At 42.1% G+C, this 21,382-nt stretch overlaps 1 protein-coding gene across 1 annotated transcript in view; it reads right to left on the bottom strand.

The window, feature by feature from the left end:
- RAD51C (RAD51 paralog C) overlaps positions 1 to 21,382 on the bottom strand; it is a gene marked incomplete at its 3' end in the record, with an annotated part of 43,806 nt that overhangs the window by 12,875 nt on the left and 9,549 nt on the right. Inside the window, exons 4-7 of the mRNA XM_080713482.1 lie at positions 20,133 to 20,266; positions 12,011 to 12,142; positions 8,161 to 8,227; positions 5,380 to 5,440 (exon numbers count right to left, since the gene is read on the bottom strand). Of these exons, the coding sequence (XP_080569608.1) occupies positions 5,380 to 5,440; positions 8,161 to 8,227; positions 12,011 to 12,142; positions 20,133 to 20,266 (394 nt within the window). The remainder of the gene's footprint in view (positions 1 to 5,379; positions 5,441 to 8,160; positions 8,228 to 12,010; positions 12,143 to 20,132; positions 20,267 to 21,382) is intronic.

Raw genomic sequence — 21,382 nt, forward strand, 5'->3', positions numbered from 1 at the left:
GCATACGCCATCATGCCTGGCCTGAAGTATTCATTTTTATAACTATTTTTCTCCAGTATAAATTTATATTTCTATCTTTCAAGATAAACTAATTTTTTTTTTTTTTTTTTTTTAGATCTGGGGATGAAACCCAGGGGCATTTGACCTCCGAGCTACATCCCCTGCCCTATATTTTATTCTTTAATTTGAAACCGGATCTTACTGAGTTGCAGAGAGCCTCAGTAAATAGCTGAGGCTGTCCGCGAACCCCGATCCTCCAGTCTCAGCCTCCCGAATGCTGGGATTACAAGTGCATGCCAAAAAAAAAAAAAAAAAAAAAAACAAGTGCACGCCACCACACCCAGCTCAAGATAAACTAAAATTTAAACAGCACATATATCAGCCAGCTTTGAGGTGAGAGTGTAGCTCAGTGCTTGACCATTGCATTAGCATTCATGAAGCTGCAGTGCTCAAATAACAACAATAAAAGAACACAATCTCCCTCACCCCATCACACACACAAAGATTTCATACAACTTTTTTTTTTTTTTTGAAGGTCTGGGGATGGAACCCAGGGGCATTTGACCTCCAAGCTATACCCCCTGCCCTACTTTTTAATTCCTTATTTTGAAACAGGGTCTCACTGAGTTGTAAAGGGCCTCACTAAATAGCTGAGGCTGTCTGTGAACCACGATCCTCTGGTCTCAGCCTCCCAAAAGCTGGGATTACAAGCGTGCGTCACCACACCTGGCTTCATGCAACTTTTATGACTTGGCGATATCTGTAAGTATTGTCAAAATGGCCATATTACCAAAAACAATCTATACATTCAATGCAATCCCTATTAAAATACCAACATCATTCTTTACAAAGCTAGAAAAATGTCCTAAAATTCATAGGGAAGAACAAAAGACCCAGAATGGCCAAAGCAATCTTGAACAATAAGAACCATGCAGGGGCCGGGCATGGTGGTGCACTCTTGTAATCCTAGCATTTGGGAGGCTGAGACTGGAGGATCCCAGTTCGCAGACAGCCTCAGCTACTTAGGCCCTCTGCAACTTAGTGAGATCCTGTCTCAAAATAAAGAATAAAAAACAGGGCAAGGGGTGTAGCTCAGAGGTCAAATGCCCCTGGGCTCTATCCCCAGACCCGCAAAAAAAAAAAAAAAAAGAACCATGCAAGAAGGCATCACAATACCTAATTTCAAATTAAACTAAAGAGCTACAGTAATGAAAAATGTATGGTACTGACACAAAAATAAACACATATACCAATGGAATAGAAGAGAAGATACAGAGACAAATCCTCACATTATATTCAGTTGGTTTTTTACAAAGGCTAGGGTGTAACGTGGAGGTAGAATACCCCTGGGTTAGGCCAAGCATGGCGGGGCAGAGTCCCCGTACTTGGGAGGCTGAAAAAGGAGAAGCACAGGTTTGAAGCTAACCTCAGCAACTTAGGAAGGACCTCTACAATTTAGACTCAGTTTCAAAAAATAAAATTGAGCCGGGAATGGTGGTGCACACTTATTTTTTTTTTTGGTGGTACTGGGGTTCCTGGAAGCCCTTCTACCTCCGGGCTACACTCCCAGACCTATTTTTACATTTTTATTTGGAAACAGGGTCTCCTAAGCCAGCGCGCGCGGCTGGCTTCGAACCTGCGCGATCCTCCTGTCTCTGCCTCCCAAGCGCGGGGATTACAAGTGTGCGCCACCACGCCCGGCGCTGGTGGTGCACACTTATAATCCCAGCTTGTGTGAGGCTGAGACAGGAAAATTGCAGTCCCTGGACAGCCTCAGCTACTTACTTAGTGAGGCCCTTTAAAACTCAGTGAGATCCTGTTTCAAAATAAAGAATACAAAATAGGGCTGGGAGGTAGAATGCCACTGGGGTTCCATCCCCAGTACTGAAAAAAAAAAAAAAAAGAATAAAAATTAGGGCTGGGGGTATAGCTCAGAGGTGAATGCCTCTGGATTCAATCCCCAGTACCACAAGCCAGGCATTGTGGTGCTCTCTTATAATCCCCATACTTGGGAGGCTGAGACAGGAAGATAGAAGGTTGTAGCCAGCCTCAGCTACTTAGGCCCTTTGCAATTTAGTGAGACCCAGTTTCAAAATAAAGAATTAAATAGGGCTGGCAGTGTAGCTTGGAGGTAGAATGCCCCTGAGTTCCATCTCCAGTACCACAAACAAAACAAAACAAACAGAACAAAACAGGGTCTTGCTAAACTGCTGAGGCTAGTCTTAAACCTCCGATCCTTTCTCAGCCTCCCAAATAATGGGATTGCAAGCATACATCATCATGCCCAGCTCCTATTTTATTTTTTGATTGGAAACAGGGTCTTGCTAGGTTGATAAGAGTCTCACTACATGTTGAGGATGTCCTCGACCCTGTAATCCTCCAGTTTCAGCCTCCCAAGGAATGAGATTATAGGCATGTGCCACCATGCCCAGTTTATTTTTTTTTAATTTATTTTTATTTTTATTTTTTGTGGTACTGGGGGTGGAACCTAGAGGCTTCCTACCTCTGGGCTATAATCCCAGACATATTTTATATTTTATTTGGAAACAGGGTCTCACTAAGTTGCTGAGAGCCTCACTAAGTAGGTGAGGCTGGCTTCGAACCTGTGCGATCCTTCTATCTCAGCCTCCCAAGCGCAGGGATTACAAGCATGCACCACCACGCCCGGCATGCCCAGTTTATATATATTCAATTAGTGAGTATTCAGTTATAATCTGGAGTAGACTACTACTATATTAAGGTAATTCCTAATAACTTTTAAGTAGTTGAATGTACTTTACAAAATAAACTAAATCTGAGCCAGGCCTGGTAGAGTACATTTGTAATACCAGCATTCAGGAAACCGGAGGATCACAGTTCGTGGACAGCCTCAGCTACTAAGTGAGGCTCTTTGCAACTCAAGTGAGACCCTGTTTCAAAATAAAGAATAAAATATATATATATAGGGCTGGGGGTGTAGCTTAGAAGTAGAATGCCTCAGGTTCCATCACCAGTACCTCAAAATAATAAATAAATAAATAAATAAATAAATAAATAAATAAATAAATGTAAGTAAGCTGGGCGTGGTGGTGCAGGCTAGTAATCCCAATGCTTGGGAGGCAGAGACAGAAGGATCGCACAGGTCCGAAGCCATGCTTGCTGGCTTAAGAGACCCTGTTTCCAGCCAGGCGTGGTAGCTCAGGCTTGTAATTCCCGCACTTGGGAGGCTGAGACAGGAGGATTGCACGGGTTCGAAGCCAGCCTCAGCTACTTAGTGAGGGTCTCAGCAACCTAGTGAGACCCTGTTTCCAAATAAAGTATAAAAAAGGTCTGGGAGTATAGCCCGGAGGTAGAAAGCCTCTGGGTTCCACCCCCAGTACCACCAAAAAAAAAAAAAAAAAAAAAGAGACCCTGTTTCCAAATAAAAAATATAAAATAGGTCTGGGAGTATAGCCCAGAGGTAGAAGGGTTCCATCCCCAGTAGCACCAAAATAAATAAATAAAAGTAAGTAAATCTGGGAAAGTATAAGCAATATGTTAAAAAAAAAAAAAACCCTCTGCCAGGCATGGTGGCACACACTTGTAATCCCAGCATTTGGGAGGCTAAGACAAGAGGACCTGTGTAGAATGCCTGTGTTCCATTCCCAGTATCACCAAAAAATAAAAATAAAAATCAAAAAACAAAACAAAACAAAAACCTCTAGCTCAGCTAAAGAACTATTATTAAGTCTTTATAATAAAGTTTGCTGCTGAAAAAAATTATTTTTAAGCCACGCATGATGGCACATGCTTGTAATCCCAGCATTTGGAAGGCTGAGACAGGAGGATCTGGGTTCTGGTTAGCCTAAGCTACTTAGTGAGGCCACCATGCCGGGCTCAAGATGTGGTGGTGCACACTTGTAATCCTAGCATTTGGAAGTTGAGAGGAGGATCATGTTTAGCGTACAATCTCGGCTACTTAGTGAGGCCCTCCGCAACTCTGTGAGACTCTGTTTCAAAATAAAGAATAATAGCCAGGCATGGCGGTGCACACTTGGGAGGCTGAGACAGGAGGATTGCATGTTCACAGCCAGCCTCATCTACTTAGTGAAGCCCTTTGAAACTTAGTGAGACCTTGTTTCAAAAAAAAAAAAAAAAGTAAAAAAATAGGACTGGAGGTGCAGCTCAAAGAAAGAAGTACCACAAAAAAAAAAAAAAAAAGGAGGCACAAATTGCATAAATTAGTTGCCAGAGATGTATGCTATGCAGAACTGTAATTAGTTTTGCTATGAATTTAGGGTCAATAAAACCTAACTTGGTTATGCATGTTATTTTCAGTTTGTAGGACAAAAACAAAATGCAGATTAACAAAAATAATTTTTAAAAAATCCCAGTATCAAGCTGGGCATGGTGGTTCATGCTTGCAATCTCAGCATTTGGGAGGCTGAGACGGGGGATCATGGTTTGAGGACAGCCTCAGCTGCTACTTAGTGAGGCCCTTTGCAACTCAGTGAGACTCTGTTCAAAATAAAGAATAAAAAATAGGGCTGGGCGTGTAGCTCGGAAGTAGAATGCCCCTGGGTTCCACCCCCAGTACTGGAAAAAAAAAATCCCAATATCACTGATTAAGGCCAATATGTATTTAGGTGACCCTTTTAGTTGTCCCACACTGCCTCAGTTTCCTCCTTTATTAGAACATTTCTGTACCAAGTCCTGTAGGTTATACCAATTAATCACAAAGCAGAAAGGCTGGCATAAATCTGACATTTTTTGAAGTATAGAATAAAAGACTTCAGAGCTTTCAATGGCCTATTTTAAAGAAAAGGAAAGCTGGTTCATTCAATTGCTCAGCAACTTTAAAAACAAACACAAAGGCTTCATGCTGCCATGACTTTATTTTAAAGAACAATACTTGGAAAAGGCAGGTAAGTAACTGGGTAATAAAAAAGCAGGATAGGAAAATACAAAAGAAAAAGAAAACACAATTTCATACAAGAACTATATTAAGCAGCTAAGAAAAACCATCCTATTTTTCACATAAATTAGTCCTAAAGCTAACCTCAAAAGTTTTCCTTTTGTCCTGATTTTATTATTCTTTCAGTCTCTTCCAGGAACACAGAGTACCACCTCCTTCTACAGGGCCAATAAATGATTTCAAAGAGCTTTAGAAGGTGGCATTCCTTAGCCACCTACTAGTTTCAGGTGCACACACCCCATCATTTAAACCTTCTAAAGAATTCCCTAAATGTGCACGATAACAACATGTTTCCATGTTTGCTCTAAGTGATTTCAGACAGGCAACAAAAGTGTTAGTTTATGGGTCACTGCAAATCTTAATCTAAGGCTAGCTCTATGAAACTGCTAAGTGTTCATTGCAATTAGCCTGATATTCAGAATTATTAACTTGTTTCTAATACTGACCTTTGCTTTTGGTCCCAGTGAAAAATTAGCCGTATGGTAGCAGCATGTCCCCAACTTTCCCCTGAAAGAAAAGAATATAACAAGTATATATTGCTTTACTGACTAGGTTATAAACTTTTTAAAATGTCTTCGACCTTGCCGGGCGTGGTGGCGCACGCTTGTAATCCCCACGCTTGGGAGGCAGAGACAGGAGGATCGCGCAGGTTCGAAGCCAGCCGCGCGCGCTGGCTTAGGAGACCCTGTTTCCAAATAAAAATGTAAAAATAGGTCTGGGAGTGTAGCCCGGAGATAGAAGGGCTTCCAGGAACCCCAGTACCACCAAAAAAAAAAAAAAAAAAAAAATGTCTTCGACCAAATATAGTCTTATTTTACAAAATAAAGTATACTTGGTTTCAAAAAACCGTGGACATGAATAACATCCTAAAATGATATAAGAGTTTTACTTTTGAGGAAAATACCGTAAATCATTAGCTTTTAGAGAACTTGTTAGTATCATTCAGTATATTTGTCAGTTTTTCATTTCATTAGACCTACTAACATATTTCTGACTTCCAGAAGAGAAGTAAAAATTCCTGGGGATGGAACCCAGGGGCATTTGGCCTCTGAGCTACACCCCCTGCCCTATTTTTACTCTTTATTTTGAAACAGGGTCTCACAAAATTGAGGAGAGCCTCACTAAGTAGCTGAGGATGTCTACGAACCACGATCCTCCTGTCTCAGCCTCCCAAATGCTGGGATTACAAGCGTGCGCCACCATGACGGGCTTACTTTTTTTATTTTGAAATAGTCTCACTAGGTTTACAAGTCTCACTAATTGTTGAGACTGTCCTTGAACCTGTGATCCTCCCATCTCAGCCTCCTAAGTACTGGGATTACAGGCGTATGCCACCACACCCAGTTTGAATTTTTTTATTTTAAAATATTGTCATGCTGGCCAGGTGTGGTTGCACATGCTTGTAATTCCAGCATTTGGAAGGTGGAGACTGGAGGATTGCTGTATCCATCTATCTATCTATCTATCTATATATATATATATATATATATATATATATCTACATATCTACCTACCTACCTACCTACTGTACTGGGGATTGAAGCCAGAGGCATTCTACCTCTGAGCTATACCCCAAGCCCTATTTTTATCCTTTATTTTATTTATTTTTATTTTTGGTGGTAATGGGGGTAGAACCCAGAGGCTTTCTACCTCTGGGCTATACTCCCAGTCCTATTATATATATATATATATATATATATATATATATATATATATATATATATATATATTTTTTTTTTTTTTTTTTGGAAGCAGGGTCTCATTAAGTTGCTGAGAGCCTCACTAAGTAGCTGAGGCTGGCTTCGAAACTGTGCGATCCTCCTGTCTCAGCCTCCCAAGTACAGGGATTACAAGCGTGCGCCACCACACCCAGCTTATCCTTTATTTTAGAAACAGGGTCTCATTAAGTTGCAGAGGGCCTCACTAAGTAGCTGAGACTGGCTGTGAACCTGTGATCCCCTTTTCTCAGCCTCCCAAGTACTGGGATTACAAGCATAAACCACCTAATCCAGATTTTTTTTTTTTATGGTACTAGAAATGGAATCCAGGGGGCTTCTACCTCTGAGCTCACCCCAAGCCCTATTTTATATTTTTTTAAATTTGAAATAGGGTCTCAGTAAGTTGTGGAGGGGCTTACTAACTTGCTGAGGCTAGCCTCAAACCTGTGATCCTCTTGTCTCAGCCTCCCAAGTACTGTGATGACAAGCATGTACCATCATACCCAGTTCCTATGTTAGTTTTTATTTTGAAACAGTCTTTTTTTGTCTTTTTTTTTTTTTTTTTTTTTTTGCGGGTCTGGGGATGGAACCCAGGGGCATTCGACCTCCGAGCCACACCCCCTTCCCTAGTTTTTATTCTTTATTTTGAAACTGGGTCTCACTGAGTTGCAGAGGGCCTCACTAAGTAGCTGAGGCTGTCCGCGAACCGCGATCCTCCAGGTTTCAGCCTCCCGAATGCTAGGATTACAAGCGTGCGCGACCACACCCGGCTGAAACAGAGTCTTGCTAAATTACTATATACTGGCCTCAAACCTGTGATCTTCCTGTCTTAACTTCCCAAGTACTAGGATCCAGGCATGTACCACCACTCCCAACTTAGAAATAAATCTTGAAGCATTGTGTTCTAACAAAATCATAAATAAAGTTAGGAAGGGGCTCATAAATACATTTGATGTAGTATTAATGTATATTTAAATGGATTCATCCTTTCTCCTAAGACTATAAGGTTTTGATGGCAAAAGTCATTCTTCTTTTCTTTTTTCTTCTTCTTCTTTTTTTTTTTTTTTTTGATACTGGAGATTGAACCCAGAGCATTCTACCTCCAAGGTATACTCTCAGCCAATTTTTTTTTCTTGTTTGGAAACAAGGTCTCACTAAGTTGCAGAGGGCCTTGCTAAGTTTCTGATACTGGGTTCAGACCTGTGGTCCTCTTGTCTCACTGTCTCAGCCTCCCAAGTACTGGGGTACAAGTGTGTACCACCAATCCTGGCTCAGAGATATCCTTTCAATATTTATACCTCAAGTACCTGCCCAATAGCAGTTACTCAATAAATGTTAGTTAAATAAGTGAAACATTAGTATCTCAGGGAACTGTACTTGATGCTAAGGTTTATCAATGAATGGGGCAAATACAACCTCTGTTTTCACAGAATTTTCAGGACTCAAGAGTCAAATGAAAAAGCAGAAAAATATGCCAAACTAAAACATTCATCTTATTAGTTTACACACCTAGTGCAGGAACCAGCGAGGCCTGATTTTTATCAATCTTTGTTGTCATTTGATTGGTTAAAATTACCTAAAAAGCAAAATATTAGAAAGTTAGGTGATTTCCAAAATTTATCAATAGTCCTGTGATTCCTGAATATAATATTTGTTAAAGAAAACTGTTAAATAGCTATCTGAAAACATGATTCTATTGACCAGGGGGAAAAATTTTTTTTCAGTACTAGGGATGGAACCCAGGGCCCGGCACATACTCAGCAAGCATTCTACCACTACTCCATATCCTGCCCTTTCAAAAAAATTTTTTTTGGTGGTACTGGGGATTGAACCCAGGGGCATTCTACCTTTAAGCAACATCCTCAGTCCTTTTTTTTTTTTGCGGGTCTGGGGATGGAACCCTGGGGCATTTGACCTCTGAGCTACACCCCCTGCCCTACTTTTTATTCTTTATTTTGAAACAGGGTCTCACTGAGTTGCAGAGGGCCTCACTAAGTAGCTGAGGCTGTCCACGAATCATGATCCTCCAGGTCTCAGCCTCCCGAATGCTGGGATTACAAGTGTGCGCCACCACGCCCGGCCCAGTCCTATGTTTTTATTCTTTATTTTGAAACAGGGTCTCACGAAGTTGCAGAAGTCCTTACTAAGCAGCTAAAGCTGACTGGGAACCTGAAGTCCTCCTGTCTCAGCCTCCTGAGTACTAGGATTACAAGTGTGTGCCACCATGCTTGTCCTCAAATTTTTATTTTATTTTTTGGTACTAGGGATTGAACCCAGAGACAGTCTATCTCCAAGCTATATCCTCAGACCTATTTTATTTTTAAATTTGGAAACAGGGTCTAACTAGGTTGCTGAAACCTATGTCAAGGATAGCTTTGAATCTGCAATCCTCCTCCTGTCTCAGCCTCCCAAGTACTGGGATTACAAGTGTGTGTTACCACACCTGGTCAAATTTTTATTTTATTTGTTTATTATTATTTATTTTTGCAGTACTGGGATGGAACCCAGGGGCGTTCTACCTCCGAGCTACACCCTCTGTCCTGGTTTTTATTCTTTATTTTGAAACAGAGTCTCACTAAGTTGCGGAGGGCCTCACTAAGTAGTTGAGGCTGTCTGTAAACCACGGTCCTCCAGTCTCAGCCTCTGCAATGCTCGGATTACAAGCGTTCGCCACCACACCTGGCACCCCCAGTCCTATTTTTTTTTTTTTTTTTTTTTTTTTTTTGTGGTACTGGAGGTGGAACCCAGAGGCTTTCTACCTCCGGGCTACACTCCCAGACCTATTTTATATTTTATTTGGAAACAGGGTCTCACTAAGTTGCTGAGAGCCTCACTAAGTAGCTGAGGCTGGCTTTGAACCAGCGCGATCCTCCTGTCTCAGCCTCCCAAGCGCAGGGATTACAAGCGTGCGCCACCACGCCCGGCTCTATTTTTTTTATTCCTTATTTTGAAACAAGGTCTCACTAAGTTGCAGAAGGCCTCACTAAGTAGCTGAGGCTGTCTGTTAACTGTGATTCTCCTGTCTCAGCCTCCCAAATGCTGGGATTACAAGTGTGCGCCACCAGGCCTGGCTCAAAATTTTATTTTGAGACAGGGTTTTGTTGAGTTGTCCAGGCTGGACTCAAACTTACAATCCTCCTAGCTGGGCATGGTGGCACATGCTTGTAATCCCAGCATTTGGGAGGCTGAGACAGGAGGATTGTGTAGGTTCGAAGCCAGCCTCAACTACTTAGTGAGGTCCTTTGCAACTCAGTGAGACCCTGTTTCAAAATAAAGAATTAAAAATAGGGCTGGGGGGTGTTGCTGAGAGGTAGAATGCCCCTGGGTTCCATCCCCAGTACCGCAAAACAAAACAAAACAAAACAGAAACTTAAAATCCTCCTGCTTCAGCCTCCAATCATAATTTTTAGCCAGAAATGATGTGGCCCAAGCCTGTAATCTCAGTGCTCGAGATTACAGAGAAAGGAGGTATTCAGGTTGTTTTAGGTGACAGGTTAAATGTATGGATGGCTACAATTCTGCAAGATTGGAGGTGATGATCCAGTAAGATCCATTTTGGCCTCATAATGTATGAGGAATGCAGCTGAGTGTGGTGGCACAACCTCTAAACCCAATACTTTAGAGGCAGAGACTGGAGGATCACAGGTTTGAAGCCAGCCTCAGCTACTTGTGAGGACTTCTGCAACTTAGTGAGACCCTGTTTCAAAATAAAGAATAAGCTGGGTGTGGTGGCCCACGCTTGTAATCCCCACGCTTGGGAGGCTGAAACAGGAGGATTGCACGGGTTTGAAGCAGCCTCAGCTACTTAGTGAGGCTTTCAGCAACTTAGTGAGACCCTGTTTCCAAATAAAATATAAAAAAGGTCTGGGAGTATAGCCTGGAGGTAGAAAGCCCCTGGGTTCCACCCCCAGTACCACCAAAAAAAAAAAAAAAAAAAAAATCTTAGCCAGGCATGGTGGTACATGCTTATAATCCCAGCACTTGGGAGGGTGAGACAGGAGGATCGCACAGGCTTAAAGCCAACCTCAGCTACTTAGTGAGGCTCTCAACAACTTAGTGAGACCCTATTTCCAAATAAAATTAAAAAAAAAAAAGGTCTGGGAGTATAGCCCGGAGGTAGAAAGCCTCTGGGTTCCACCCCCAGTACCACCAAAAATAAATAAATAAATAAATAATAAATAAATAATAGAGCTAGGGGTATAGCTCAGAGGTAGAATGCTCCTGGGTTCAATCCTCAATACTATAAAAAAAAAAAAAGAAAAAAAGAAAAAATAATAAATGAAGCTATTTGTTAAAACAAAGCACGCTGGGTATGGTGGGACATGCATGTAGTCTATTTACTGAGGCAGTTCCAGTCTGGCCTGAGCAACACAGTGGAAAACCAGTCTCAAAAACAAAAACAAAAAAAACAAAAAACAAACAAAAAAAAAAACAGAAACAAGCCAAAGAATCTATGTAACCCACTAGTCTTTAGTGCCCTCTGCTGGGGGATCTTCCTTGATACAGGTAATAACAATGCTAAATTACAATTAAAAGTCAGAAATCATTCAAACACAGAGCATTGTGCTTTTCAGAATATAGCAGAAAAATACAAAAACTAAAACTGCAAAGAAATAGCTCAGAAGTAGAAGGCCTTGTGTTCAATCCCCAGTAAAACACATATATCATATACATACACACATGAATACACATATGACATGTTGATTATGCTTGTTATTTCATAGCAAATCATTATAACTAGAATTAACACTTTTTTTTGCGGGTCTGGGGATGGAACCCAGGGGCATTTGACCTCCGAGCCACACCCCCTGCCCTATTTTTATTCTTTATTTTGAAACCCGGTCTCACTGACTTGCAGAGGGCCTCACTTTGGAGCTGAAGCTATCCGCAAATCGCAATCCTCTGGTTTCAGCCTCCAGAATGCTGGGATTACAAGCATACGCCACCACGACCGGCTCTAGAATTAACACTTTTTACAAACCAAGCCAAAACTACCTACAAATCTTCATGCCCATATTAATTCTTTTTAGTCAGGCAAAACCTACTTTACTCTAGGTAGATGTTAATATTTTGTATAGTTGAGCCAGGTGTTTTATAATAAAAGCAAGACTACAATTTTTTTTTTTTTTATGAAGGTCTAGGGATGGAATCCAGGGGCATTCTATCTCCTAGCTACACCTCCAGCTCTATTTTCTATTCTTTATTTTGAAACAGGATCTCACTGAGTTGCAAAGGGCCTCACTAAGCAGCTGAGGCTATCCAGGAACTGTGATCCTCCTATCTCAGCCACTCAAATGCTGGGATTACAAGCGTGCCCCACCACACCAGCTATAAAACCCTCTTGACCAGTAATACTTACAGCTAATCTGTGATTATTTGCAAGGCTGATCATTTGCTGGGCTAGGCCATTCAATAATCGAGTACGAAGGGATAGATCATCCAGGTCATGACGGAAAGGAAAAGCAATGCCATCCACAATCACTAGTCGAACCTAAATACAGAAGAGATAATTATATTATTTGATAGTAAAATAATAAAATTGGCATTCAAAAAGCATATTCCATTTAAGAAGAAAGTAAAAACACACCAGGCATGGTGGCACATGCTTGCAAATCCCAGCATTTGGGAGACTAGTTCTCGGCCGGCCTCAGCTATTTAAGTCATTTGCGATTCAATGAGACCCTGTTTCAAAATAAAGAATAAAAAATAGGGCTGGGGGTGTAGCTCGAAGGTAGAATGCCCCTAGGTTTTATCCCCAGTACTGCAGAAAGAAAGAAAGGAAAATAGAAAGAAAGAGAGAGAGAGAGAGAGAGAGAGAGAGCACTTAAAATCCAGGGATGTATTTATTTACTTCCAAATTTCTTTTTTTTTTTCTTTTTTGCAGTACTGGGAATGAAACCCAGGAGCATTCTACCTCCGAGGTACACCCTCCATCCCTAATTTTTATTCTTTATTTTGAAACAGGGTCTCACTAAGTTATGGAGGACCTTACTAAGTAGCTGAGGCTGGCCATGAAGCCCAATCCTCCTGTCTCAGACTCCCAAATGCTGGGATGACAAGCCTGTGCCACCACTCCTGGCTTATTTCCAACTTTCTTTGTTTTTATTTTTTTATTTTTATTTTTTATTTTTTGCGGGTCTGGGGATGGAACCCAGGAGCATTCAACCTCCGAGCTACACCCCCTGCCCTATTTTTTATTCTTTATTTTGAAACAGGGTCTCACTAACTTGCAGAGGAAGGACCTCACTAAGTAGCTGAGGCTGTCCACGAACTGCGATCCTCCTGTCTCAGCCTCCCAAATGCTGGAATTACAAAAAGAAAGGCTAAACCGGGCGTGGTGGCGCACGCTTGTAATCCCCGTGCTTGGGAGGCAGAGACAGGAGGATCGCGCAGGTTCGAAGCCAGCCGCGCGCGCTGGCTTAGGAGACCCTGTTTCCAAATAAAAATGTAAAAATAGGTCTGGGAGTGTAGCCCGGAGATAGAAGGGCTTCCAGGAACCCCAGTACCACCAAAAAAAGAAAGGCTTCTGGAAGCCAGAAGGATGCGGTGGCGCAGGTTTGTCATCCCAGCATTCCTGAGGCTGAGGCTGAGACCTGAGGATCAAGGTTCACAAACAGCCCCAGCTGAGGCCCTCATTAACTTATTGAGACCCTGTTTCAAATTAAAGAATAAAAAATAGGGCAGGGACCCAGGCATGGTTGTAATACCAGCTACTTAGTAAGGCCCTCTGCAACTCAGTGAGACCCTCTTTCAAAATAAAGAATAAAAAATAGGGCTGAGGGTGTCACTCAGAGGTAGAATGCCCCTGGGAGGCTGAGACAGGAAGATCTCAGGTTCACGGCCAGCCTCAGCTACTTAGGCCATCTGTAACTTAGTGAGGCCCTGCTTCAAAATAAAGAATTCAAGCCGGGCGTGGTGGTGCATGCTTGTAATCCCAGCATTCGGGAGGCTGAGACTGGAGAATCACGGTTTGCAGACAGCCTCAGCTACATAGTGAGGCCTTCCGTAACTTAGTGAGACCCTGTTTCAAAATAAAGAATAAAAAACAGAGCAGGGGGTATGGCTCGGAGGTTGAATGCCCCTGGGTTTCATCCCCAGACTCACAGATAAATAAATAAATAAATAAATAAATAAATAAATAAATAAATAAATAAAATAAAAAATACCAGCCAGGCATAGTGGCACACGCTTGTAATCCCAGCATTCGGGAGGCTGAGACTGGAGGATCATGGTTTGCAGACAGCCTCAGCTACTTAGTGAGGCTCTCCGCAACTTAGTGAGACCCTGTTTCAAAATAAAGAATAATGCTGGGCGTGGTGGCACACGCTTGTAATCCCTGCACTTGGGAGGCAGAGACAGGAGGATCGCGCAGGTTCAAAGCCAGTCTCGCTGGCTTAAGAGACCCTGTTTCCAAATAAAAAATATTTAAAAAAAAAAAAACTAGATCTGGAAGTGTAGCCCTGAGGTAGAAGGGTTTCCAGAAACCCCAGTACTACCATAAAAATAAATAAATAAATAAATAAATAAATAAATAAATAAATAAATAAATAAAATAGGGCAGGGGGTGTAGCTCGGAGGTTGAATGCCCCTGGGTTCCATTCCCAGATCTGCAAAAAAAAAAAAGAATACAAAATAGGGCTAGGGATGCAGCCTGGTACTTAAAAAAAAAAAAAAAAGAAAGAAAGAAAGAAAAGAGAAGAGAAGAGAAGAGAAGAGAAGAAGAAAGAAAAAGAAAAATTAAAAAATGGAGGGAGGTAGGATGGGAGCAAGAGACAAGAAAACTGAAAAACTGGCTATTTAACTGAGATTTCTAAGCAAAGTGTGGAAAGAATGGCTTGGTTTCTTCTGGCTGCTTAAAGTAAAATGTAAGAGGACACAGATGAGTTGAAGAAGGAATTAGGAAACAAAAAATAATCATAACCTTAAGATCCGAAAAATATTCAGCCTACCTATATTCCTAAAAATGAGGAAACCTATTAAAGAGAGGAAACCAAGGGTGTCGCTGGATAAAAAAAATTCATATCTTGATATCCTCAGCCTTTTCAGCAGAACAGAAATTCAATTTAGACATACAGTACTAGTTTAAATTAAATGGGACAGAAGCCGGGCGTGGTGGCGCACGCTTGTAATCCCCGCACTTGGGAGGCTGAGACAGGAGGATCGCGCAGGTTCGAAGCCAGCCTCAGCTACTTAGTGAGGCTCTCAGCAACTTAGTGAGACCCTGTTTCCAAATAAAATAGAAAATAGGTGTGGAAGTATAGCCTGGAGGTAGAAAGCCCCTGGGTTCCACCCTTAGTACCACCCAAAAATAAATAAATAAATAAATAAATTAAATGGGACAGAAAAAGCAGGACAGAATGAAAGAAGACTGTTAGACTTCTTGGACTCCACAAGACAGTATCACAGAGCTACATGAACTGTAAATATGCAAAATATGCACTAATTTTTTTTTTTTTTTTGGTGGTACTGAGGCTTCAACCCAGAGGCATCCTACCTTTGGGCTACAGTCCCAGCCCAATTTTATTTCTTATTTGGAAACAGGGTCTCGCTAGGTCAATGAGAATCTCACTACTTGCTGAGGCTATCCTCGAACCTGTGATCCTTCTGTCTCAGCCTCCCAAGTACAGGGATTACAGGCATGGGCCACCACGCCCAGCTCAATGTGCACTATTTCTGAAGAAAAAGAGAATAATGATGCCAAAGATCACAGATCAAGGGTCCAACTCTTACCAGCAGTCCTAGGGACCAGGCTATTCCAACGTGGTTTTAGAGAGTGAGAACCCTCCTAAGAGCTAATGGGGTGGGACCCCTACAGATCAGAAGGTGACTCTGCAACCCCAGTAGGTCTGGAAGGAAGAGCATCAAAGCTCACAGGAATATTCTTGGGCCTTAGGATCTAATAAAATTTGCCTTGCTATATTTGGGACTTACTTAGAAACCATTATCCCTTTCTTCCTTTTTATTTATTCCTTTTGTATTGGAAATATCTGATGCCTGTCCCACCACTGTAGTGTGTATAGGGGGGTACTGGGAATTGGACTCAGGGGAGTTGTACCTCTGAGCTGCAACCCTAGCTAGTCCTTTTTAACGTTTTTTTGGAAACAGGATCTTGCTAAGTGCTGAGTGCCTCCCTAAGTTGCCAAGGCTGGCCTCAAACTTGCAATTCTCCTGTCTTAGCCTCCCAAGTAAGGGAATTACAGCTACCATTCCCAGCACCCACTACTGTATTTTGGAAGTGTACCAGTATTGGGAATGGCCTAGGAAGATTTGAGAAGGCTCTGATTATTATATTTCAAAAATTGGTGAAAGGACTTGGTTTCTGCCAAAAAAAAGCAGGCAACTATGCCAATGTAAATTAACCTAGCTAAAGGTAATTAGCAAGCCTGTAGGAGAAGGGAACTAGGACTTCCTCGTCCTCATTCTAAAGACAGGTTTACATAATAATTGGATAATCTAGCCAGGATGGGAAGAGGGGGTTGACCTTGGCCATGACCTTCGAGAAAGACACCTAGGTGGGGAAAGTACACCTTGGAGGGAAAGTAAGGGGAGGAACCTTACAGGGTCGTTTACTAGTCAGAATTACGTGAACAAGATGGAGGTCATGTGTATAAAAAGTCTGGTCCACATGTTGTATCTTTGGTGAATTCCTTAGAATCACCCCACCATGCCACTCTTGAATGGAATGGGGCTGTAACTGTCTTCTGTATTTTTTTTTTATTTTTTTTTTGGTGGTATTGGGGGAGGAACCCAGAGGCTTTCTACCTCTGGGCTGTACTCCCAGACCTATTTTATATTTTATTTGAAAACAGGGTCTCACTAAGTTGCTGAGAGCCTCACTAAGTAGCTGAGGCTGGCTTCGAACCTGTGTGATCCTCCTGTCTCAGCCTCCCAAGCACGGGGATTACAAGCGTGTGCCACCACGCCCGGCCTATGTCTTCTGTATTTCTATCTTTTTAATAATAAACTTCTTTAAATCTTCAGCAGGAGTCCGGGCTAATGTGTATTTATCCTTAACGCAGGACAAGAACCCGCACCCTTTTTATCTTTTACTGTTTTTATCTTTTTGTGGTTTGAGGAAAATTGTGTCCTGGGGACAGTCACCCCCAAACCCATAACAGGAAGCACACAACTTTCTGGTTTCACAGGTTCATAGTGGAGAGGAATTCTGCCTCAGGGTGAATTTTAACTAGAGTTTCACCATATTTGATCAGATAACATTTTGGTGAGACTTTTTTTGTGTGTGTGTGTGGTAGCAAGGATGGAACACAGAGACATTCTACCTCTGAGCTCCACCTCCTACCCTATTTTTTAGTCTTTTGATTTTTTTATTTTTTGGGTGGTACTGGGGTTCCTGGAAACCCTTCTAACTCCAGGCTACACTCCCAGACCTATTTTACATATTTTTTTATTTGAACTTGTGCAGTCCTCCTGGCAATCCTCCTGTCTCCACCTCCCAAGGGCAGGGATTACAAGCATGTACCACCATGCCCGGCTTTAGTCTTTTTATTTTATAAACAGGGTCTCACAGAGTTGTAAAGAGCCTCACTAAGTAGCTGAGACTGTCCACTGAACCACAATCCTCAGGTCTCTGCCTCTGGAATGCTGGGATTACCAGCGTGCGCCACCATGCCCGGCTAGGTGAGACTTTTTTTTTTTTTTTTTTTGGTGGTACTGGGATTCCTGGAAGCCCTTCTACCTCCGGGCTACACTCCCAGACCTATTTTGTATTTTTATTTGAAAACAAGGTATCCTAAACCAGCATGGCTGGCTTCGAACCTGCATAATCCTCCTGTCTCTACGTCCCAAATGCAGGGATTATAAGCCTGCGCCACCACGCCCGGCCAAGGTGAGACTTTTGATTAGAGTTCAGAGCTGATGCCAGAACCTAAAAAATGTGCGGCCTTGATCCAAAAGATTTAGTGTTCTTAGAAGAGACACTATGGAGCATGTGCTCAGTCTCTGTCTCGCTTTCTTTCTCTCTCTCTCCCCAGCCCCTTCTCTCTCCCTCTATCATGTAAGGACAAAGAAGAAAAGCAGAAAGGTGGCTCTCTGCAAGCCAAAAAGAGAGCCCTTTCCAGAAAACAAGTAAGCCTGAACCTTGATGTTAGACTTCTAGTCTCAAAAACTTTAAGAAAATACAATTTCTGTTGCTTAAGCCATCCAGTCTATGGTATTTCTGTTATGGCACCCTAAACTAATATGTCTGCAAATGACTATAAGGTGCTGTTGGCAGTCATTTGGAGGTTACAAATGAATTTTAGCCAGCAAGCAAATTCACTATTTTATCATCTGTAAGTAATGAATACCAAATTATTTAATGGTGACGGATTGAAAGCTTTACCCCTAAGATCAGGAACAAAAAACAAGAATACTTGTCCAAAGCCGGGCTTGGTGGCGCATGCTTGTAATCCCTGTATTTGGGAGGCTGAGACAGGAGGATTGCGCAGGTTCGAAGCCAGCCTCAGCTACTTAGTGAGGCTCTCAGCAACTCAGTGAGACCCTGTTTCCAAATAAAATATAAAATAGGTCTGGGAGTATAGCCCGGAGGTAGAAAGCCTCTGGGTTCTACCCCCAGTACCACCAAAAAAAAAAAAAAAAAAAAAAAAAAGAATACTTGTCCAGACATGGTGTTTATACCTGTAATCCCAGTACCTGAAAGGCTGAGACAAGAGGATCGAAGGTTTGAAGTCAGCCTCAGCAACTTATCAAGGATCTTAGCAACTTTGTGAGACCCTGTTTCCAAATTTAAAAGGTGGGGGGGGGGAGCCGGGCGTGGTGGCGCAGGCTTGTAATCCCTGTGCTTGGGAGGCGGAGACGATGATTGCGCAGGTTCAAAGTCAGCCTTGCTGGCTTAAGAGACCCTGTTTCCAAATAAAAATATAAAAATAGGTCTGGGAGTGTAGCCTGGAGGTAGAAGGACTTCCAGGGACCCCAATACCACCAAAAAGAGAAAAAACAAAGGAAAAAAGAAAAAGAAAGAAAGAAAAGAAAAAAAGAAATAGTGTGATACTGACATAAAAAAGATATACAGATCAGCCGGGCGTGGTGGCGCACGCTTGTAATCCCCGCGCTTGGGAGGCTGAGACAGGAGGATCACCCAGGTTCAAAGCCAGCCTCAGCTGGTTTAAGAGACCCTGTTTCCAAATAAAATATAAAATAGGTCTGGGAGTGTAGCCAGGAGGTAGAAGGCCCCTGGGTTCCATCCCCAGTACCACCATCAAAAAAAAAAAAAAAAAAAAAAAAGATATACAGATCAATAAATCAACTCAAAACTAAACCCACACATATAAAGTCTACTGATATTTCTTCCGTGTGTGTGTGTGTGTGTGTGTGTGTGTTACTAGGGATTGAATCAAGTGGCATTCTGCCTTGGGTCTATATCCCCCAGCCCTTTTTGTTGTTGTTTGGTACTGGAGATTGAACACGGGCATTCTACCACCAAGCTATACCTTCAGCCCTTTTTATTTATTTATTTTTTCTGCGGTACTAGGGATTGAACCCAGGGGCATTGTACCTCTGAGCTATACCCAAGCCCGCCCCTTCTTCCCTCCCTCCCTTCCTTCCTTCCTTCCTTCCTTCCTTCCTTCCTTCCTGTACTAGAGATGGCCAGCCCTCCCTTCCTTCCTTCCTTCCTTCCTTCCTTCCTTCCTTCCTTCCTTCCTTTCTTTCTTTCTTCCTTTTCTTTCTTTCCTTCTTTTTTTTCTGTAGTAGAGATGGAACCCAGGGACTTTCTACCTCCGGGTTACACTCCCAAACTTATTATTTATTTATTTTGCAGTACTGGGGTGGAACCCAGAGGGATTATTCCTCCAAGCTACACCCCCAGCCCTATTTTTTAGTCTTTTTAGTTTTGTTTGTTGGTTGGTTTTTTTTGGTGGTACTGAGGGTGGAACCCAGAGGCTTTCTACCTCTGGGCTATACTCCCAGAACTTTTTTTTTTTTGGAAACAGGGTCTCACTAAGTTGCTGAGAGCCTCACTAAATATCTGAGGCTGGCTTCGAACCTGTGGGATCCTCCTGTCTCAGCCTCCCAAGCGCGGGGATTACAAGCGTGCGCCACCACACCCAGCTATCCCAGACCTATTTTATATTTATATTTGGAAACAAGGTCTTGCTAAGTTGCTGAGAGCCTCACTAAGTAGCTAAGGCTGGCTTCAAACCTGTGTGATCCTCTTGTCTCGGCCTCCCAAGCGCTAATTACAAGCGTGCGCCACCACCCCGGCTTATTTTTTATTTAGAAACATGGTCCTGTTCTATTACTGAAGGGCTTGCAAAGTTGCTGAGAGTAGCCTTAAACCTAGAATTCTCCTGTCTCAGCCTCTCAAGTACTGGGATTACAGGCATGTACCACCATGCCCAGCCTAAAAAATATTTTAATTAATTTTTATTTTAATTTTATGCTACTGTACTATTTATTTTTTATGCTTATCAAAAAAACTTAAAGACATTTGATTAGTTATATTTCACTACTTCAAACCATACCTTTGAGTGATCTGAAAGAAAATCTGGAAGGAGGTAAACTTGTGCCAGTAGTTCTGTGTAATCATGACAGCGAAAATAATAAATATGGGAAAGAATATTTTCAAGAGTAAAATTCTCCAGAGCTTTTTGGTGTTCTGAAAAAATAAACAGACAAAACAATCCTTTCTTTATGGTATTAGAATGAAACCCAGGGATGTTCTATCTCCAAGTTATATCCCCAGCCCGGTTTTACTTTATTTATTTATTTATTTATTTATTTATTTATTTATTTAATTTATTTATTTTTTTTTTGGTGGTACTAGGGTTCCTGGAAGCCCTTCTACCTCCGGGCTACGCTCCCAGACCTATTTTATATTTTTTGAAACAGGGTCTCTTACGCCAGCGCGGCTGGCTTCGAACCTGCGCGATCCTCCTGTCTCCGCCTCCCAAGCGCGGGGATTACAAGCGTGCGCCACCACGCCCGGCAACTTTATAATTTTTATTAATTAATAAATTAATTAACTAAGTTTTACTGGAGATTGAACCCAGGGGCATTTTATCTCTGAGCTATACTTTTGCCCAACATTTACTTATTTATTTATTTACTTATTTATTTGTGGTACTAGAGATGGAACCCAGGGCATTTTTCCTCCAAGCCTCACCCCCAGCCCTATTTTTTTATTCTTTATTTTGAAACAGGGTCTCACTAAGTTGCAAAGGGCCTCGCTAAGTAGCTGAGGCTGTCCATGAACCACCTTCCTCCTGTGTCAGCCTCCCAAATACTAGGATTACAAGTGTGCACCACCATGCCCGGCTTATTTTTTATTTTGAAACAGGGTCTCACTAGGTTGATGAGAGTCTTACTACTTGCTGAGGCTGTTCTTGAAACTGGAATCCTATTGTCCCAATCTTCCAAGTACTAGGATTACAGGCGTGTGCCACCACACCTCAGATCTTTTTTATTTCATTTTGTTTGGTTTGGTTTGATTTGGTGCTAGGGATTGAACCCAGGAGCATTTTACTTCTAAGCTACATTCCCAGCCCTATTTTTTTATTTGGAAACAGGTCCGCACTAAAGAGCTGAGATGACTACCAACCTGCAATCCTCCTGTCTCAGCCTCCCAAGTACTAGGACAAACGCATGTGCCACTATGCCAGGCTTACTTTTTATTTTGAGACAAGGTTTCACTAAGTTGCTGAGGGCCTTGTTAAATTGCTAAGGCTGTTCTCAAATCTATGATCCTCCTGTCTCAGCTTCCCAAGTACTAGGA

This window comes from Muscardinus avellanarius, assembly GCF_963383645.1.
Source record: "Muscardinus avellanarius genome assembly, chromosome: 16".
Lineage (NCBI taxonomy): Eukaryota > Metazoa > Chordata > Mammalia > Rodentia > Gliridae > Muscardinus > Muscardinus avellanarius.